At 46.0% G+C, this 22398-nt stretch overlaps 1 protein-coding gene across 2 annotated transcripts in view; it reads right to left on the bottom strand.

The window, feature by feature from the left end:
- Positions 1-22170, bottom strand: part of EPAS1 (endothelial PAS domain protein 1) — an 83997-nt gene extending 61827 nt beyond the window's left edge. For both annotated transcript variants that reach the window (XM_063078304.1, XM_063078305.1), the window contains exon 1: positions 21597-22170. In XM_063078304.1, the coding sequence (XP_062934374.1) occupies positions 21597-21622 (26 nt within the window). In that variant the 5' untranslated portion in view covers positions 21623-22170. The remainder of the gene's footprint in view (positions 1-21596) is intronic.
- Positions 22171-22398: the final 228 nt, after the last annotated feature.

Raw genomic sequence — 22398 nt, 5'->3', positions numbered from 1 at the left:
TTTCAGATAATGGACATTTATTGAGCATCTACTACACTAAGTAGTAAGTACTGTAGGAAGCTGAACACATATAATATAAAAACATTATTCATCATGCCCTTGCCCTTAAGCTGCTTACAAAGAGCAAATGAGACAAGAGGTCACCCTGTACACATAATAGCCATAGACTAAATATTTGTTGTTGGTGGTGATGAGGGCTAGACACTGTGTGCGCTGGCAGAAACATGCAAAACGTAGTGGTGAGTTATCTCAGAAGACAGGAGAATCACATCCGATATAGTCAGTTTCCTCTGATCAGTCACATACACAGATTAGAAGACCTTTGATCTTTGCAAAACTGATACAATTCACAATTTTTAGAGGGAAAAAAAAGTATTCTTTTGCTCAGTTTGCTCAGTTTTCTACCAATCTCTCATTTCATTAGAACACAGAAAAGATATAAATCTGTGGATGACTTTGGGACTCAGAGATGCTATGTAAATTCAAGTATCCCCCATTCAACCTTGTTTATTTCTCCTGTTCACTTGTTAAAAGTCCTCATTAAGTGCGGACACAGTTGCCTCCAGCACCTACTTTATGTTTACCTTTCATAACAAGTATTTATTGAGCCCAATTTTATATCCACCACTGAACTTACTGCCAAATAATGGAATAACTAAATTTTATAACACAGTGTAGCAGATATGAATTAGACAAAATATGGCAGCTTTAAAAAAAATCTCCTTATTAACCTCATCTAGATTTTAAACTTTTTAAGGGTAAAGGCCCTGTGTCATCTGGGTGCTCAATAAAGACCCTAGATATGACCCATGAGGTCCCAGCACAATTTGGGAATGCTGTGCTTCTCACAGCTCCCAATCCACCAAACACTTCTGTCCTGAGAAGACTAGACTGGAGCTTAGGCAAGGTCTCTTTTTAGCCGTTAATAGATTCATTTCTTGGTGATGTCTCCATTTTAAAGAGGCTATATAGGTTGGTACGAGCATAGCAAACTTCAGCTCCTACTAATGGGTAGGAGTGGCTGTCAGGAGCAGTGTGTGAGGGATTCCAAGGCCACCTGTGGGCTCAGATGTGCCGTGATTCATTAATATTGCTTGTCCTAGGGGTGGACTAGGTGAGGGAAGCAAAGGTGCTATGCATCTGCCATTCCTGATGTAAAGGAAATTGCAGGAGCATTGGAGGGAGGTCCCTCAGCTTCAAATCCTGACCTGAGGCAAGTCATTTGGCCTCTCCACATCTCAGCTCCCCACCTCTAAGTGGAAATCATACCAATTTCACAGGGTTAATGGAAAGCAATAGTTCTCAAAGTGTGGTCCAGCAGTATCAGCATCACTTGGGAACTTGTTAGAAATGCAAATGCTCAAGCCCCACCCCAGATCTATTGATTGAGAAAGTCTGGGGATGAAGCCCAGCAATGTGATCTTTAACCCCCAGCTGGTTCTGATGCATGCTAAAGTCTGGAACCTGTGTTGTAAAGAGCACATATTAAATAAGTCCTGTAGTACTTATAAAGACAGAAGTCATGTTTTCCATTTGCTACATAGTGACTAGCAAAGTGCCAGGCTTACAAGAGGTGCTCAGTAAATTCTAACTTCTTTTCCTTTCTTGCCAGAATACAAGCTGCCAACATAAGTACCTAATGGGGTGGAAGAGGAGTTTGTATACTGTTTCAGGTGAAGGAAATTATAGTGGGTCAGCTCAAAGACCTAAGCAGATGCTTGGCAAGGTGTCTGGGTGATTTCCTCCCCAAGAAGAGGAAAGAAAATGGGCTCAGGCTTCTCTAGCTGATTACAACAATGATTATTTTCAGGGAAGAGAGATCTGTATGCCTACATGTCACTCTCAATCAGAAAAGATAATATAGGGTCGAACTAGCCCACAGCCAGCTTGCCTTAGTTAAATCTCATTCAGAAGAGTTTCAGTTATTTAAATCTCAAAGGCCTCTATTTAAAATAGTTACACCTGCTCCACAGTACAAACTTTGAAAACAGGTCTACCAACGTGCCTTTTTTGTGTATAACAATCATATGGTGCCTCCCTCCTTCCCTAACACCTTTCACTCCCACAAATATCATTACATTGATATTCTCATTTGCCTCACAGGTATGAACAAAGCAGCAGTGATTTCCATTCCCTCGCAGGTGTGTGTGTGGGGGTGGGGGTGGGGGGGGGAAAATATGTTTATAAAGACAAATAAATCACTGATCATTAGGGAAATGCAAATCAGAACCACAATGAGATACCACTTCATGTTCACTAGGATGGCTATTACCTAAAAAACAGAAAATAACAAGTGTTGGCCAGGATGTGGACAATCTGGAACCTTTGTGCACCGCTGGTGGGAATATAAAATGGTGCAGCAGCAGTTCCTCAAAAGATTAAACACAGAATTACCATGTGATCCAGCAATTCTTTTTCTAGGTATATATACCCAAAATAACTGAAAGCAGAGACTGAAACAGACATTTGTACACCTACATTCATAACAGTACTATTCACAACAGGCAAGGGTGGAAACAACCCAAATGTTCATTGACGGAAGAGTGGATAAAGAAATTGTGGTATATATGTGCAATAGAATATTATTTAGCCTTAAAAAGGAATGAAATTTTGATACATGCTACAACATGGAGGAAACGTGAAAGCATTATGCTAAGTGAAACAAGGCAGACACAAAAGGACAAATATTTTGCATTTCTGTTCACATGAGGCACTTAGCCAAATTCATAGAGAAAGTAGAATGGTGGTTACCAGGGGTTGGCAGGGTTAGGAGAGAAATGAGGAGTTACTGTTTAGGGTACAGAGTTTCAGTTTGGGATGACAAAAAAGTTCTTGAAAGGGATAGTAGTGATGGTAGCGCAATGATGTGAATGGACTTAATGCCACTGAGTTGTACACATAACAATAGTTAAAATGATCAGTTTTATATTATGTATGTTTTACCACAGTAGTAAAAAAAGAGTAGTTAACCACCTTAACCCCACCACCAAAGGAAAAAGACAACACAGTGCAAACATTCTACAGTCCTTTTAAACTAAACTCCCACACAAAGTAAATGTCTTGAATAAAAAGGACACCGAAACCTTCCCATGCTTGAAATCTAAAATGATAATGGCAGGTACATCCTCTTTAATTTAACTTGCCATACTCCAAGCATATCTGCTGTGAAAAAGAGATGCACAGCTGAAAATGGAGATTTGGCTGCGGTGCTCTGGAGTGTTCACCCAGTGGCTTCAAAATCCCCGTCTTCCTTTCTGCTAATGAAGGTTTGCTTCGACCTTTCCATTAGCCCACAAACTACTATTAAAAAAGCCATTTATCAAATTAACACTGAGTACTGCAAAAGTCATCTGCAAGCAGCGTGCACTTTTCCACGTAGGAGTTGCCATGCCAACAGCTGCTCCATGTTCATTGTGCAGAAGTATCAATTTCAACAAAGTCCTGCTTCATAATTCTGAGGACCAATTCAGCCTTGCCCCTCTCCACTTCCCAAATGCGCACCCATGGCAAGGACCCCACCAAAATCAGGTAATGGCCGAGTAAGGGAGCAATTAAAAAATCAACTTACTAAATTTCTACACACTGAAAACTTTGTAAAGCAGACAAAGATCATTATTTCTTCTAACTCTTATTCCCATCTTCATTTCTCAGGAATACAGAGTCAAGGAATTTGATGCAATAACAGTCTGGCCAGTAATTCTACAAAAAGGAGTTCAGGGTGAATAAATTGAAGGAGAGACTATAATTATGCAAGTTGTAATAAATCATTTGCCCAGAGAGCAGGCAACTATAAACAAAATGAGGTAAAATCTTTGGATTCTACTATTGCCAAATTTTGTTGCAAATTTTTGTTTAAAAAGATGCCTGAGAGCTTTTAAATAAAGGTATTTAAACCGACTGGCATTATTGTGCTTTTTGATTTAGATGAAAAGTCTAAAACAGAAAGCTTTAGGAAACAATTTGTCTTAACTCAAAAGTAAATCTAACAAGCAATTCCCAACCACAAGCAATTATCCTCTGCCTCATACTAAAACTTCTGATTAAATCAAAGAAATATTCAATCCAGTTTAAAAATGAATCAAAGGAAACATGCAAATACTGTAAACGCCTGGCTCCAAAATGAACAGAAATCACATCAGTTTGCTGTAAACTTACGCCACATCCATCCACGTTCAGCAATCTAAGAGAAAAAGCAAATCACAACCCTTAAGAATATACAACTTTCAGGGATGAGATAGAAACACTGTAATAGCATCTATTTCAGCTAAACTGTTGGTTTGTTGGATAATCTAACAGTAAGCAAATCTGAATAATACTACATATGCTTTAAAATTTTCAATATCATGATAACACTACTGTATGAAGAAGAAAGGGTGCTTTTGAAAAATGTGGATTGTGTCACAAAATTTCAGGAGAGTAATAACCAATTAAAATTTAAAATGGGACTTAGTTGAAATCTTGGTCACAGGAACGCCACTGAGGAAAAACTCGTTCTACCAGCTAGTGGCTCCTTGTTCTAAGCACACATGGGCGACACTGGGAGATCATTGTACCCAGAGTGAGATCTGGCCTAGCCCTGGGAGCTGTCATCACTGCAGCCTCTTCCTATGTAATCATGTGAATTATTCTAAGCCTACAGAAAGGCCTCCATGGGCACATAACCTTTTATTTTGTGGTTATTTCTGGGACACCAGAGCTAACACACTGGTCAGAAACATAGGAGAGATGCTACTCTCCTATGTTTGAAAATAATCTTTGGGCTGGTTATAGCTTGTTTTCTGAGCCTGGACATGAGAAAGAATAGGGGTTTCATTATGATACATCTCTAAGTGGAATTTAATACAGCTATTTATTAAATCAATACATCTGGATAGCAAGAGGTAGTTCTGATATACTGCTGCATGGAAAATGCATTTTCACAACAGCATTTAACATGGTACGAATAATATAGAAGAAAGTATGTTCACCAAAGTGTTAACAGTGGTTATCTCTGGGTAGTGGAATTTGGGTGATTTTAATTTTTATCTCGATGACTTCTTGTACTTTTTACAAGGAATATGTATACTACTATAATCAGAAGAAAACAAATTAGCTACTTTAAAATCAATTTTATAGAGAGACAACTCATGGAAATGGGGGTGTGTACACGTGCTCTCAGGATCTCCCTGAGTCCCATGGTGCTAAAATCTTCCATCAAACAATATGAGGCACCCTGCCCCTCCTACCCTCCACCCTCAGGGCTCAGAGCACCCCTGGGTGACGTTCCCTGTCCTCCCTCCACATCCTGCCCTCCATCCAGCAGCGTCAGCGAGCTGCCCCCGCGCTGGGGCCAGCCATTCAAGAAGCAAGGAAATATTATGCAAGAGCACAGGAAGTCAGAGGAGACAGGATTCTGGGCAGGCCTGGCAAGGAGTCTGTGTGAACTGCAGTGAACAAGCGGACTTTGCTCAGCGGGGCTGAAGCCAGCAGAAAGCCTTCCCAGGGCGGCAAAGGAGAGCCTCCACCTCATGTCTCTGGCCAGTGGGCAGCCATCCAGAACTTGATGTACCTGATGTGAGGCAGATAAACCCAAGTCCCAATATTTCTACTTTTGGCCCAAGTTCAAGGTGACTCCCCAACACTTATGCACCATGACTCACCTCTGTCCTACAGTGCGCCACCCCTCCCCCTCTCTATACAACATGACTTCATTCAGTAATTTTCAAGCCTGTTCCTCTCACCACTACCAGCTTTCTTCTTCAGTCCTCTCTCTCGTTGCTCCAATTTGGAGGACACCATACTTCCAGGTTGCTTGTGTCAATCATCTCACGTCATAAGTACCCCAGATATGTTCTCATATACATATACATATATATACACAGATACGCATATATATATATATATACACACACACACCTCTCTCAATCATAGTACTAATAACCCCTTCTTTTGCAGTAGTTTATATTTTCAAAGCCCCAATCCAACTGGCAGGGCAGAGATGACAGCAGCCCCCTGACAGATGGGGAAACTGAGGCTCAGAGGGAGCCCACGACAGCTGCAGTATCTCCTTATTCAAAGAGCTCTCACTCCCCTCAGCAGCCTGCCTCCTCCTTCCCTGGAATCAGGAGATAGATACACTGCCCTTCCTGCTAACCAAGCTGTTCCTTCTTGTAGTAACCACTGGGAAACCCACCTTCTGCCACTTCTTTCCTGCTGCTGTCGTCGAAGTGGGTTGGGCCACACCCAACAGCAACTTCTAAGTCTCTGCTCCCCTCCACTCTAACAGAACCTCCTCTTGGAGAGCAGGGAGTTCCAGGGAATTGGAGATGCTTCCTCCAAACACACATGGATCCTCTTTAACCTCCCATCTCCCTTCCCTAAGGGAGCTCCTGGAAACAGAAGTCAGAACCAGACTCCACTCAAAAGTCACTTTACAATGGAGCTGGAACCCTAGAAGGGTTCTCTGGGCCTATTTTGCCTGGTTTGCCTCTACTACTACATTTTGGAGACGGAGAAACTGAGGACCAGAGAGGTCATACAGCTGGTCAGCACTCATCCTTCCTGTCTACCAGGCCACAGGAATCCCAGTAGACACACAAGCAGTACATTTTCCCAAGCAGGAAGGGCCTAGATGTGAGCGGAGGGATAGCCAGGGCTGGGCAGAGAAGGAGTCCTAGGATGCCCACTCCCCTTTCCTCTCTGGAGGGGCAGGCAGTGGTGTTTCATCACGCACAACTGGCCACAGAGGGAACGGCACCCACCCAATCACTGCCCCTGGCCTGACAATTGCTAATTGTGGTAAGAACCAACAGTGGCACTCTCCTGGGACTCGGCTGTGTATTTCCAGACGCCATCAACACACAATGGCCCCTACTCCTCCGGTGTAAACATGGCCAAATAAGACAAACAATAACACCACCACGACAGAAAAATAATGTGCCAAGAGAGACAGCATGGGTCTGTGGAAAGAGTCTGGGGCTGGGAGCTGTTCCCGTAGGCGCTGCCATTCTCTGGCTTCGTGACCGTGTTTCTGTGCCTCGGTTGCTTCATCTATATGGTGCAAATGACAACCGCGTTAGTCTACTTCTAGAGCTTTGGAGAAAAATTTGGCACTGAACAAATATAGGGCATGATAACGTTTAGGACAATGACCCAGCAACCCTAGATTAATTATTTCACTTAACAAATATTCAAGAACATAGTATGTGCCAGGCACTGCCCTAAACACTGAGGATATGGTGGTAAGCAAGTTACCCACAGTCTCTGCCTTCATGGAGAGGTGACAAATAATAAGCAAACGAAAACATTACAACATATGGGAAGTGTTAAAAAGAAAACGGACAGCCATGGAGGTTAACTCAAGGAGGGTAGAAAAGGCTTCCCTGAAGAGGTGATATTGAAGCCAAGACCTGAAGGCCGACCCCATGAGTGGGGCTGAGGGAAGAGCCTACTTAGGCAGAAGAGGTACCAGATATGGGACAGATGACGCACCTGAAGTCAGCTCTGAGCGACCTGCTAAGCGTCACAGTCTGTGGGCAGCAGAGCCAGGCTTTTGCACCCAAAGCCTCTTTCCCACTTCTTGGGATACCAGGAGGCCAAGGCATCTTCTAGGTATCAGTATTCACCTCTGTTTTAGATCTTCCAATGGGCTGTCTGACCTCTTAAAGACCTTGGGCAAGTTGCTTACTCTCTTTAGTGGTTCACAGTTAGGTTTTGCTCATAAGAGGCAAAGCAACAAGTAGGACCCAAGCTGATATGGTGCAGATATAGTCCCCCTTTTGGTCTAGAGATTTGGATGTGCAAAATGGAAGGCAAATTCCCATTCTTGACTGGGTTGCAGTTGGTATGAACCCTCTCCATCTCCACAGGTGGTGGGGGGTTGGGGGCAGGCCAGATATGAAAGGAGCATATCTGAGGTCACACCATTCATCAGGAGTCCTCAGTCTCTTGGTGTTATCAAATTTCTTCATATCTCAGGGTATGGGCAAAAATATGACTCATATCCTAAAACTTACTGGCAAGAGCTCATAATCCTGAAAAACCCAGCCAGGAGGGAAATTTAAAGGCCTGAAAACAAGAATCTCCTTTTCCTTTTAGATTTTCCTAAGGCTCCCTTCCAAATGCAGTCAAATCACTTCAAGGTTATTATGTACCTAATGATTATATTGCTGTGCTTATTATTAATGATGCGTTGAAAGTCTGCACTTTATACTTTTCAAAGGTCTTTCTATTGAGATAATGGTTGCAGAAGCAATTGTTTAAATATAATATCTTTTGTTTTATTGAAACTCTTACTTGTTTCAATCTCATAATAGCACTCTGAGAAATCAGCAAGTGTATCTAAACCCATTTAGGAAAGGGAAACATGCAGAGAGGTTAAATTACCTGTCCCAGGTCACACAAGTCAGAGAAAGATCTAGAACAGTTTTTCAAACTCCTAGAAACTTTTGAGGACTCCTCTGAATCTCATGTGGAGGCAGGCTTTGCCAGGGACACTAAAGAAGAGAAGGAGGCCCTAAGGAGCATTTACAATCTGTTTGCCAAGACAAAGGCTAAGAAACATAGAGCCCTTGTGGTCATTCCAACACTAATTTTGGAGCAAAGGAATTCAAGTGGGTGAAAGTTTGTCCCTCTCCAAAATAAACATGTACTCTGTCTTGGCCCTGAAGATCTAACTCAAGAAAAATTAGGCTGTTGTCATTACCCTTGTAATATCTGGACCCACACAATCACAGAGGTGGCCCAGAATCACAAGGCTTATGTCAACCTGGGTATGGAAAATGGTTTCAAATGTGCTCAAAAGAGATGGCTCAAAAAGAAGGAATCAATGCTTATAGTCATCTTGGACTTCATTCTGCCTGGGTTCTCTGGTCACTGGGATTTCCATTGGCCTTGAGCTGGCCAGCAGCCACACTGACCAAACCACCTTCAGGTGTGCCCTGGTCCCATCATCTCATTAACCAAGGTGGGGAAAAGAGCTTATCAGGAGTTCAGTAGAGGCAAAGTTGGAATTTTTTAAGAGGACTTTTTACTTTGGGAAGGAAGAGAAAAGAAAATGAACACAAAGGAACAGACATGGATACGTTTGCAGGTTTCACACCTTAACAGATATCCAGTTGCCTTCCTTTTCCTTCCTGAGGCCTACCAGGAACCGTGAGAAGGTAGAAGCTAAAGTCAAATTTCCAGCCAAGGCAAGACTTGGGTAAACACTACTTTCTGGCCTATGAGGCTTCTTAGGGTGTCCCTGAGGCAGCTTCCCAGGGAATGTCCATGGCTCCAACAGCCGCTTGGGCTGGGCTGGGCTGCACTGTGCTCCGAAGCTCTCTGGCTTCAGCAGTCCCTTCCTGATTCCAACAGTTCCATATGAGGAGGCTTCTTTCCACCTGGTTCCAGAGGGCCCTTCCCTGGGCTCAGGCCCAATGCTCAGCAGCCTGTGTAGAGCAGGCAATCAAATGATTGCTGAGTGAACCACTGAACCACCAGTCTTGCCTGGGCTGGGCAGCAGTTTCCCAGTTCTACAACCATGTACTGATTACTGGAGGGATAGAAAAAGAAGAGACATGCAGTTGTCATTATGAGGCTAAATTCCAAGCCAAGAGCTTTCAGGAGCTTTAGCCTCCCTGGAAGTACCATGGGGCAGGGTGAGCTAAAGTGTGTTGGATGAGACTCACTGGCCTCTGCTGGTCCCTGGAGTGGGATCTTCTCCAGTGACTTGGGATCTCTGGCCAACGCCCGGCCCACAATGTTCAGCTGTGACCTTAAGTGCTTCTAAACTCCTTCAGAAGAAAGGTTACAGCTGTTGAGGGAGAGAAAAAGCCCCAGCTGCCCTACTCAGGTGACTCCAGAAAGATGCCTCCTTTCTTCTTCTTCTTCTGGCAGCAACAGCAGAAGAACATCGGGGCTAGGGAATGGTGAGGCTGCATAACAGGAAATAAGAGGGTCAAGGAACAGCTTGGTCAGAGCTCCGTACAGGGCATGCAATGACAATTATCAGTAGAAACTGACAAAAGGGATGGTCTGACTTGGGTTTAACTGTCTTCCTCCCTACAAATAGTGGGTTGTTGAAGGGATAGTCCTGTCTTTCCATAATGATCAGACTCAAAAACCTAGAATTTGGAATGAGAAAACCCTTATGAAATCATCAAGGGGACAAAGGCTTTATCATCAGATGAGAATATGGAGATGAGGGTTGCTGCTGCATTAGGATATGGCAAACTGTCCCCTTCCAGCTCCCACTCTGTACACTGGGAGGCTAATAGATGGCATTTATTACCCTGAGGGGGGTGGTAAAAGCCAAGAAGAAATATGTACCAGAGCAATCCAGGCACATTCACAGATGACTGATTTCCTAAGGGATACAGGGGCTTTTGAGGTCAAATTATGGAGGACAACCAGGGCCTCCTCCAACCACCCCTTGGTGCTCACACTAGAGCCAGGCTCCTGGTTGGAGGGGTAATGGAGGTGCCCTGAGAAGCTCCTCATGTCTCCAAAGAGGCATGCACTCACTGCTTCCAGGGGCCCAAGGCAGTCCAAAGATTCCATCACAACATGACTCAGAGAGGCCTGTCCCTAAACTTCCCAACACCAGCCCAGGCCTGGTCCTCATCTCCCGTCTGTTCACAGAGCTCCAGATTCGGCTCTGGAAGGAGCCGGCTCGCCAGCTGTGGCCTGCACACCCCACTCATCCCTGCCCCTCATTTTATTCTCGCTGTTCACTTCCACTGCAAAGTCCCATGCCCATCTGCCTATCCAAATTCTACCCAATCTTCAAGACCTAGATATTAATGCTCTTCCATTAAACCTCCCTCTAACAGAAGCTAATCACTTCCTCTCTAACTATTCGCCACACACAAGATCTTTTTATCCTTATTCACCCTCACTTAATTACTATCAATCTTCCACTGTTTGCCCAGTGTTTTATCTGAGCTACTTTTGACTTCCTAACAAGATAGCAACATCCTACAGATGGAGCCAGGACATCCATTAACATAAGCCATTTTATTTTACATCGTTTTAAACAAGCCATTTTAGGAGACCCTGAGGGCAGAGTCATTCTAATGCCTCTTTGTAACTTCACTGTGTAGCACTGCACCTGAATTTGGTAGGTAACCTGTGAATATTTACACACAGTGATGATGCCAGCATCCCTCACTACATGAGGGGGCTGAGTTGATGTGAGCAAAGTTTCTTCCTGTGCTTCCAATCCTCCACACTAAGCTCCCAAAGTTCCTGGAATAGATAGAATTACTCAGTCTAGATAATTACTGGGTACCTAAACAGACCTCTGCTCTGGGTGCTGGGAAGAAAGAACAGAAAAATATGACTGGATCCCTGCTCTCCTGAAGGGTTTACCTCCTAAGTGGTGATCAGGGACAGATACACACTCAAAAGCAAGTTGTAAAAAGATGATACAAGTAATAAAATACAGACTGAAGACCATATAAATACAGGGGTAACAATGTGCAGCTAGTCAGGGAAGGCTTTTCAGGGAAGATGATCTCTGAATGAGAGTTGGCACCCCTTTGCATAACTTTTCCACTTGACTTTTTAAACTTTGAGATTAAGCTGGAGTACTTTGTTGTTCGGCTGGTACTTGCCTTAGTGTATAGGGCGCACTTGAAGTATCAACATAATACTAGCCTGGTGTTTGCACTGGACATAGAATCATGTATCAACAAGACCTGCCTGTGGTTCCCCCCAATTTTTTCTTCTTTTTCAAGGGAAATGAGTAAAGAGCTCTAATCTACATGAATGGGGAAAGCAGAGCCCAAGAGGCAGGATATCCAAGTACATCAAGAATTTTATGATTTTTTTTTTTTTAACTAAGCATGATTTCAGAGCCAAAGAAAAAATGCAAAGAACATCACAAAATTAGACATCCCTGCCCTTGAGCAACATGCAGTCTTGTTGGAAAGGCAATGACAAATAAAATGTCATTAGATAACTAGGAAATATAATCAGGCTCTTTGGCAAACATAACTAAGAGCTGGTAACGAATGGAGGGGGAGGTGCCAGTGTGGGAATTACTGTGGAAGGTTTCGTGTAAGTTGGGGAGCCTGGGCTCACACTAGGAAAGTGGGAGCTATTTGAGTAGGAAAGAGGGGAAAGCATGCAGATGCCAGGAAGAGAGACGGGAATAAATACTGTGCCACTGCCTCTGGGGCACAGGGAGGAGGTCTGTGCATTTGGAACTCAAGGTGATGGTAAATGGGGCGAGACAGGTGGGGTGGGGTCCTCTGTTGTCAACAAGGTGAACTCCTACTGCCATACAGGCTGCCCTTGGGAAGAAAACTGGGCCAAGAATCCATGCATGTCTCCATTCAGGTTCTGAGTGTGTCTAGCTAATCCTTGGAGATCCTTAAGAAAAACACCTAAATCCACAAAAGAAACACCTTTCCCACTCTGAAGACTCTCTGTGCCCCGAGGATATGGCAATCCTGCCGAGGAGGTCTAAAATGAGGGCAGTATCAGCACCAGGCAAGCGTCTTCCGAGAGGCTAGGAAAGCTATCTCAGTAGCAAGGGCGCTTCCCAGAAAGAGAGCAGGGAGATGGGCTGGCACTGATTCCCATGGAACACCAGAAAGCTCCAGAGAGTGGGGGCCATCCAGTCTCTGACTAGGATTTCCCCTGACTTCTTGACCACAACAAAGGGCCTCACCAAATGGGAGGGACACCTCAGCTGAGCCAAGACAAGCAGAGAGATGGCAAGAAAGCCAAAAATCTGAGAAGGGCCTCAGCTCCCATGACCCACCCACATTATTCCCCTAAATACCTAGTATAGTATAAAAGACTCCAGCTGCACCGGTGATATGGTTACATTTATAGAAGCTCTCTTGTCACTAGTGTAATGTGACCTTCATACTTTCCTTATCTTAATATCTGGGTAAACATTTGTTGTGCAAGCCCACAAATAAAGGTTCTAAAGGTGAAATGTGGTGTGTCCGGTAACACCATGCTGCTCCAAACCCAGGCACCCAAAAGCCCTTTTGGCTCTGGAGATGACTTCTCTCTCCCTTCACTCTGGGCACCAAAATTAGCTCCGTGGACCTCAGCCAGTGCTGGAGTGAATGCTGCCATTCTAAAATAGCATCTGAGAACCCTTAGAAACATAGCAGAGAAATACAAGGGTACAGTGACTTACAGAAACTTACTGAGAAAGCAATTTCACTGGAGTACTTTTTTAACTAAATACATAGGAAATGAGCATTATCAGGATTTTTGTTTATAAAGTGAATGATATTCTTCTAGCTCCCTTAATCCCCCACATGGCATATTTTATATATCCTGATTTACTCCATTAAGCACAATTGTTTTCATTCAGAAAAATACTATGGAGGCCATATGTTCAGAAAAATGCATTTATTATATAGCCTGTGCTTTGACCCCAAATTTTACTTTACTAACTTTGCACAGTCCTATTATTTCTAGAACACTCTCTAAAAACACTGTTTGTCCTAATTCCCCATATATTTGATAGTCTGGAATTGACTTTTAAAAGTTTGTCTTGAAATTCAGAAGAAAGGATTCTCAAATAACCCCTCCCAAGCATCATTTTTTGTTGTTTCCACATGGAATTCATAAACAAAGTCAAGTAACTGATTTTTTTCTGAGTTCTTAAAGGCACGCTTTCCTGCGACTGTGTATGACGTATTTTCCAGGACAATCTTTCTCAATACTCCAAAGTGCTTCAGCAACAGGAAGTCGTAAAGGTAGGAAGGAGGCCTGTAAATATTTGCCGTAATTACTCATTAGTAATGAGAATAGTCAGCACTACAGTTTGAGTCACCCCTTTGTGTTTCTGGCTCATTACCTTCGAGCAGGGGCCCGAAGTGGTACACAGGGGCTTAGCCACACTGGGACACCCAGGTCCGCTTCTAGGTTTCACTTCAGGTAGTGCGGTTTGCTTCTTTCACTAGCTCCATTTCCCAAATATAAAATGAGAGTGATGTGTTGCCTTTCGTCCCCCTGCCCCCTACCCACAGGCTGTCAGGACAAATCCTATACAAAGTGATACAGTATGAAAATTTTTTATCAAGAGTAAAACGTGTATTTGTTAATACTAATATAACATCAGGAGACAAAGAGAGAACACCATCTGGCTAGACATGCAGCACAGTGATTTAAATGATTAGGACCAAGAAATAATTATATACTTTCATTTATGTATGTTAAGGGATTTATAAGATGCTTCTTAACTTTCTCAGACTGAGCCCATGTAACCTCTTATTCGCAGCTAAGCACCAGCTCCCCGCAGTCATAGGCCAACATCAGGGTGCCTTGGGCTAAAAATGAGACCAAAAGAGCCAACCAAAGCTGTTACAGAGTTCAGTAACTCCTAAGAACCCTGTTGGTTCTGGGGGCAGTCAGCGTGGCAGTGGGGGGTTAACCTCCAGCATCATGATCGTGAGTGCTGCATGGGGGATCACATTCCTGCCCAGGTGTTTGATCACACAGCCTAACCAAATAAAATACTAATCTGTTATGATTCCCAGCACTTATCTCTAAGGTTTGATTTTTTTATTGAAGGGTATCATGCCACGGGGTGGGGGGTAGGGAGGCGGGAGGATCAGAAAGTCGCTGGGGGCATATAACAGAATTTTAACAATGCACTTCCATAGCTTTGTAGAATTGAGAAAATGCCAGATGCGTGCATGGCAAATAAGTGTTTTTTTTAATGGGTTCATTTTCCTTATTGACAAACCACCCTTTCTGAAATATCTTTCCATGTGAGAAAAGAATATGCTTCCCAGAATCATTATCTGGCATAGAAGTTACTTGTAACTTTAAAACTGAAGAATCTTTCCAAGTTAAGGGGGGAAAATGTGCCTCCTGGGAACATGTGAAGCTTCTGGTGGTGATGTCATACAATATGAGTTTTTCTGATGTACAAGTGGCCCCTAGAAACAGCCAAAGATAGTCAAGCAAACCAGCATTTCTTAAGAAATTAGGAAAAAAACAACAGGTCACTTAGAAGTAGGTAACATTCTGGTCCGTTCTGCACCTGTCTCTTTCGCTCCAAGGACCTTAAAGGGCCTCTACACTCTTCTTGACTTCATGGTTTCAAGTCAGTTCTGTGGCTTCCAACAGCAGGACTAGACAACTGGCAACAAATTACACCCAACTTCTACTTGCAAACTGCAAATGTTGCTAGTGGCACATAGCCATGGATGGCCAACACACGTATTGTGATACACAACTGCTAACATGACTTGCTTCTCTCTCCATTGTGATAGGTGTCAGTGCAATTATGTTTTACAGCACTGGGAAACTCAAGAAGACCTCTAGGTTCACAGTACAGAGGCCAATGGTGTGATGGCTGTGAAGATTCCAGGCTCATCAGAGAAAGGGCTCCATAAAAATGCAACATCTTATTATTGCAACAATCATAGCTATGCTTTATCCCCCAATTCATTCTTTCCTTCCTGTGCTTGCAATTTCAAAAGATCAAACAAGGCAGAGGAAATACTGTGCATCTCGATTTGTAGATGGTTCTTCAGAAGCCCCAGAGGAAGAGCTTCTAACAGGTTCTCCTGCACAATGGAGTCCGAAGGCTGAAGTAATTATTGAAGTCTTGCCACCAGCAAAGGGTGGGAGGTGGAACGCTTTGAACTTTTGGGGGCAGTAGAGAACCATCTCCTATCAGAGTTGAGGAAAACTCATGAAAAACAAGAAATTCCAGGAGTTTCAAGTCCACCCTTCAGAACTACAATCCCTGTCTGCCTGCAAGGTTTGATATAAGTGATGAGTCATGGAAGAGAAAAGTAATTATAATTATAGATACAACAACAAAAGCAGTCATCATTTATAGAGTGCTCACCACAAGTCAGGCATGGTATTAAATACTTTATAGATATCTTAGGCAAGGTAAGGAGGTATGGAACAATGGTTAAGAGTTTAGACTCTGGAGACACTTTGCCCAGCGTGAAGCCCAGCTCTGCCCATGCTACCTATATGACCTCGGGCAGTTAACCTTTCTATACTTCAGCTTTCCCATCAGTGAAGTGGGGATAATAACAGGGCTTATCTCACAGGTTGTTATGAGGATTAAAAGAGTTAATCCGAGTAAAGTTCTGAGGACAGCGCTGGCACAAGAGTAAGTGTTTCGTTTTCTGTTTTGTCCTACTGCATATATCATTTCTATTGAGGATGCATACATTCCTAGTGCATAGAAGGACCTCCAAATAACTTTTTGAGGGTGATGGAAAATGTGAGGATAAACTTATTTTCATGGCCATTTTAAGAAGCATTAACAAAATGAGCCAGACCAGAATTCACCCTGTACAGGGCACTAGGCTCCCCTTCCTTCCATTACTGAGAGCGGACATGGAGGTGTACAGACAGGCCAGTCACGTACAGGTAAGGTTAAACTGCACCACAGAATCTTTACTAGATGCACACACCAACCTCCTCCCCCTTCTCCAAGACAGGGAGAGGCACTGGCAGTGAAATGTAGAAATTGTCTGGAACCTGAACAGAAAGATCCTGAAACAAAAGGCAGCCACCAAATCAGACATTCAAGAGCAAGGTTTTGCTTTTTACAGATCATAGAACCTTTGACAGGCTGTTGAGAGCTAGAGAGACTTCCTTTAGGAAAACATACCTTGCACACAATTTTAGACATTCAGAGACCATCCCCTAAAGCCTGTTTACAAAGGCTGATTAAGAAGCCCTCTCTCCCTTCTTGACTTCCCTGGAGTCGGAGCTGTCTCCACAGTTATCCTCAGCGAAACCATAAACCTCTACTCCTTTCATTCATGGAGCTCTAGCAGATTCCTCCCTCCAGGCCCCTCACCCAAAGCATGTGTGTAAAGAACAGCAAACATTCCATTTTGGAGACCTTTCTGTCTACAGTGTCAAAGTACATGATAGGGAATACTCGAACCCTCCATGTTTTCTTTACTCCAATTACCCCCAAACACTGACTTCCCCCATTTGACCTTCCCTCAGAGCCAGTCTTTACGCTGGTGGTCAGTAACTACCGGGTGTGATTCCAGGGACACGAGGAACCAACTCCCCCTGCTGCCTCACCGTACTCTTAAATAATTGTGTGATTACTACCTAAAATGCTACTCAGAGCTTCATATTTTTAGCTTCAAAATATTTGATGCTTACAGAAAAATTACATGTAACCTGCCAGCTACTTATATTTCCAGTTAAATTTCCTTGTGTGTCTTTCCCCCCCCCAATCAGACTAAGCAACTTAAAGACAAGGACCACATCCCCTATTTCTTAGTCTTCTCCTCAGCATTTTATCCCGATTAGGAGCAGGTGTTCCAAACACATTTGTCGTCTTATTGATGCATATCTTGGTGTGAATATCAGAGCTAGTTTTCATCATGAAAATAGGCAGCATGGTACTGGGGAGAGGGGGAGAGGGAGTAAAGGGTATTAGAACACTGGGAGCAGACATTGCTAGCCTTACAATAGTGGTAAAAAAGTCAGACCTTTTATGAACTACCAGCGACAGTCGGCACTAAAAGCAAAAAGGAAAGATTCGTTAGGCTAAAATGAAAAGGGAAACTGTCATGGTGGTATAGGACAGAACTGGGGAAAATATAAAAAAGCAAATACTACTGGACAGAATAGATTTCTTGAAAAGTGGAAAAGCTTAAATCTTGAGATAATTAATGAGAGCAAGTATTTTCAAATGTATTGGGTTAATAAAATCCTGGAACACTAAGAATTATCTAATTAGCTCATTCTATTCCTAAATTCTTTACACAATACATTCCTAGAAAGTTGAGAATCACCCTACACACACACACACACACACACACACACACAGAGAGAGAGAGAGAGAGAGAGAGAGAGAGAGAGAGATTTACATGCTAAGTAAATTAAACTGTTTTAGTCTCATGGTTTTCAAAAATGCCAACTCACCCAGTATAAGAATCAGTCTACTAGCTGCTTTGGTTTTATTTAATGAGGTCTACCTATATTAGTAGATTTTTTTCTAACTAAAGGGTGAGCACTAAAACGGTGTACTCATACCTCCCAAAGTTTACAGATGCTGGGACCAGTACCAACTCTGCTTCCAAACAGAATCTCTCTGACTGCAGTCTGAAGGCGTTTATAATTATCTAGAAAAGCAAATCTCCTTTATACAAGATATAGTGGTTTGGAGAGGAGGGTGTGACAAACACTCTCACCCTTTGGAAATCATTCTCACTGCCTGAAGGCATTTTAGGGCTGGGGGTACTCTTTTGTGGACAATAGGAAAGTACATACTTAATTGAAAATATGAACCAGGGTTCTGATTCTTACCAGCAGTAATTTTCCTTGTGACTGGAGAAGTCATTTAACCCCACTGGGCTTCAGTTTCCTTATCCAAAAAAAGAAACATTTGACTAGATGGTTTCCACGATTTCCTATAAAATAATTCTAAGCTCCTCATCAGCAACACTGAAAAACCTTGATGCCACAGCATTCTTTTGAACTTCATGAAAGCTGTATGAATTAAAATTTAAACACCTGAACCGATAATGTGTTATATCAATTCTGTATCATCCTGTATTTCTGGTAATGCATTGGTAACAGATACCAAATATTGAAGAAATATTTATTTAAAATATGATTAAATTGAGAAAAACTATCCAGCAACCTTTTTCTCTTCAGAGTTGGGGGAAAAAAGATGGTCTTTGGTTTTATTTTAGCAGAGGAACAACAAAGTCCAGCTGGCAGTGGGAGGGGGAGATAGTTTGAAAACTTCTGGTTCAGATGCTTCCAATTCCCCTTCCATTGCTGGCCCTGCCCTGCAACTAAGCAATATAAGCATTCCTGAAAGGTGCTCAGACCTGGGTCTGGCTTTGGGACTGAACTTTGATCCCCGATTATCCAAGGATGTCATTTATATTTACATAAACCACTCTCCAATCCCCACACACCTAAGAACTTCCACACACTTTTCTCTTTCAGAGAAGGAACTCTGAAATTATCAGGACATGAGTCACCCAGACACTTTCTAGCTCTTTCAAGAATCAGGAACCCTGGCTGGTTAATGGCACCTGATAGATGGACGCAGAAAAAGGTGAGTGAAAGTGCAGTATCCTACCAAGCTTCAGTGTCTGACATCTCTGATGTCACTGAAAAGGCTCACTATCACCAAAAGAGTGCACTTTGGTACCGTCTATCGAGGCCAGCCAGCGTTAAGAAAGCAACTCTTTATTATGAAACATTAACATATCCATCGACGCATGAATGTCTTGGAACAAAATAATCCTAACCACTTCTCAAGCGGCTATTGTTAGAAGGTATATTGCAAATGTTCCGTGCATCTCGAGTTTTGGGGAAGAAATGTCTCTGCGGAAGCGAAAGAAACACAAATCTTTAAGATCGTAAAGATTTAGTGGTGGGCAAGATCCTAGTGGAGAGCCCCCCTCAGTGCCACACTGCACTTGTGAGGCTCTCCAGGAAAGCCACGGACAGCCACTTACACGACAACATCAACTTTCGATGTATTGGTTCACATTTTAATTACGTCTTGGTCCCTCAAGAAACTTGAAGCCAGCAAACAGCCAGACGCCAAAAGACAGTGAGTCTCGGAACAATTAGTCCAATAGGAATTGGACAATCCCTCATGGGACTCTGGATGGCGAGGGACACTCTGTTTGCCCTGCCGTTCTGCAGCACAAAATCCAGGCAGGTCGCAAAATCCACCCCGGCGCGACCACCACGGAGCGGCCTTCCAGGAGTTTCGCAGGCAGTCCCCGCAGTGGTTCTTAAAGCGGCCGCTCTCGCCAATAATTTTAGGTCTAATTACGCAGTTTCCTTCCTGCTCGCGTTCCCGCTCCCTCTATTCCGCCCCCAGCCCTCTAACCAAGGAGGTACTGTAGCCGGGTGTGTCGAAACCATTTCCCCCCCCGCTCCCAAGTTTCGTGCGACCATGAACATACTGTAATCATAGCACAGGACCCGGCGCTGAGGCGCGCGGGAGAAGATGGCACTTCACACAAGTGTCAAGATTACCATCAGGCCCCACCTCGGAGCGATTGCGACATTCGCCAATAGGCATCGCAGTTGTAAAAGAAGTCCCCTCGCCGGCTCCGGGGTCGACGGCGCTCGCAGAGGGGCTGTCCTTAACTCTGCTTTTTAATTGTTCCGTCACTAGTAGTGGCATTACGACTGGTTTTACAAAATGAGTTGGAATCTCTAAGTCTTTTCCTTGTTCTGCTGCCCTCAAAAGACACAGGACCCCCGGGCTGCTCCGAGGGTCCCAGGGGCGCGCCGGCCGCAGTTCAGGCCTCCCTAGCCTGTCTCAGGCGTGCAGGCGCGACGGTGACACGGGAGGGGGCTGCGGCCATGAAGGGGGAGCGGGGCTCAATCCCCTCCCCCTAGCGATCCGGGAGTGAAGGGCCCGGGCGCCCGGCCAGGACGGGCGCGATTCGCTCCCAGTTATCAAACCCTTATCGGTGTCCCGAGGTGGGAACCGCCGCTTTCGACAGGAGGACACACAGTTTCTGGCTCACGTCCCGCAGTGGAAGTCGGAACAAGAGCAAATCTACCCGGGCACCGAGCCCTCCGGGCCAGTCCCCCTCCCTTCCCAGCACGGTCCTCCCATCGCCGCACCACCTCACGGCTGGTCACCGCAGCTCAGACCACTCAGCCGGCCGCGCGTTCGATTCCAGTCCCCTGCAACCCAATCCTACCAAGCCTCCGCCGAGCGCGGGGCTGGAAGCTCCAGCCCGCTGGGGCAGCACGGGAGGAGCGAGGGGCCAGGCGGTGAACCGCGCACATTTGCGGGAGGGGAGGCCGTACCCATTTCCGCGCGGCCGCGCCGTACGCTTCCACCCTCGCTCGGAGACCGCCGGGCTCGGCCGGACCGGGAGCAGCAGGGAGGGCGGCGCGAGTTGGCCGGAGTTGCCTCTCATCCAGTGCCGAGAGGCTCGCGAGGGCAAGCGAGCAGATCGCGGCTGCCCTTCTCAGTCCTCTTAGGAGACAGGCCTGCCGAGGGCGCCCGGTGTCGCCATCCCCTCCCTGCACACCGAGACATCTGCCCCCGCAGGGCAATCCAGGTCACTCCCCACTCTGGCGGAGTCAAAGTGCGGGGCGAGGGAAGGGGGTTCTCTAAGCTTCGGCGGGGGCCCTTGGAGGAGTCCGGGCTCGTCCGCGGGGGCGCATCCCGGAGCCGCGCTCCGCCTCCGACCCTTGCCAGGTTTGGGGCACAGCGCGAGCAAAGGCGCACGTTTGGAAGGAGCCGGGAGGTCCGGAGGAAAAGAGAGGCGTGGATGCTGCCCCCGCATACGAGACCCGAGAAAGTCGAGGGCATCAGCCCCCAAACATTTCGACGTGCTGGCCATGGCAGTTAGGTGCGCGGGGACAGGAGATTTTGTAAGGCACCGCGGGAGCACCTCCGACCTCCAAGGCCATCTCCGTCAGCCTCCCGGCCTCGCTGCACACGCGGATTGGCAACTCCGACCCACAGAACTCTCCACTACGAAGCCGCAGCTCCGCGTCCCCAGAGTGGGCACCTGCTCTCCCGCTTCAAACCCTCGGAACCGATCCTCGGGCCTCGAAGACCTCTCCGCACTGCTCTCCCAACCGCTCTCGGTTGAGCCAGCCCCACGCAGCCCGGCTATTGCTTCGGACCAGCTTCCTCGCCAGCTCAGAAGCTCGCTTACCTTTTTTTCTCCTTGTCAGCTGTCATCGTCGCTGTGGCCCTTTGGGACGCCGAACACCTGGGCTCCCCGGCTGGTGGAGGCTGCAGCCGCTGCCTTCGCTGTGGTCCCTGTCCGCTCCCTGAGGCCGGCGGGTGTTAAAGGTCCTAAGTGCAGGCAGGTCCCGAGCGCCCAGCACACTCAGGTGGCAGTTTGCGGGCGGCTGGCTAGGTGCAGGTCGAGGGGTGGAGAAAGGTGACGGGGAGGAACCTGCACGCGGAGGCGGGGTCGGAGAAAGGAGTGGGAGGACGCTGTCAGGCGCGAGAAGAGGACAGCGACAAGAGAATCGAAGTTCCTATTTCCTTCGAAGAGGAGGCACTTGTCTGGGTTTTCAAAGAAGCGGCTCGAACGACGGGCAGTGGAACGAGTCCGGGGCCATACAGTCTCAGGACACTGCCGAGGATTGTACGGCCGTCTCAGGAGAGCTGGGGCGGGAGCGCAGCGGACGACGGCGTAGTGCGGCGAGGCGCTCCCGAATGTCGTGCTCCGGTGGCTGCCGGCCCACTTTAAAAACTCCGGCGGCCCGCTCGGGGGAGGACGCGAGGGGCGCGGGCGCTCGGGCTGGGGCGGGCGCGCTTCGGCAGGCCCCGCCCCGCCCCGTCCGTCCCGCCCGCGCCGCGCGCCCGGGCAACCCACTGCGTCCGGGCCAATGGGGAGGCGCTGCCGCAGCCTCTGCCCTGACCCCGGCCCGCCCCCTGCCCCCGCGCCGCGCTCCGCTCGCCTGCGGCCTGCCCGGCCCGCCTCCTCCCTCGCGCCTGGAGGGGTT

The sequence above is a fragment of the Cynocephalus volans genome, chromosome 14, assembly GCF_027409185.1.
Source record: "Cynocephalus volans isolate mCynVol1 chromosome 14, mCynVol1.pri, whole genome shotgun sequence".
Lineage (NCBI taxonomy): Eukaryota > Metazoa > Chordata > Mammalia > Dermoptera > Cynocephalidae > Cynocephalus > Cynocephalus volans.
This window is presented reverse-complemented; position numbering and strand designations above follow the sequence as displayed.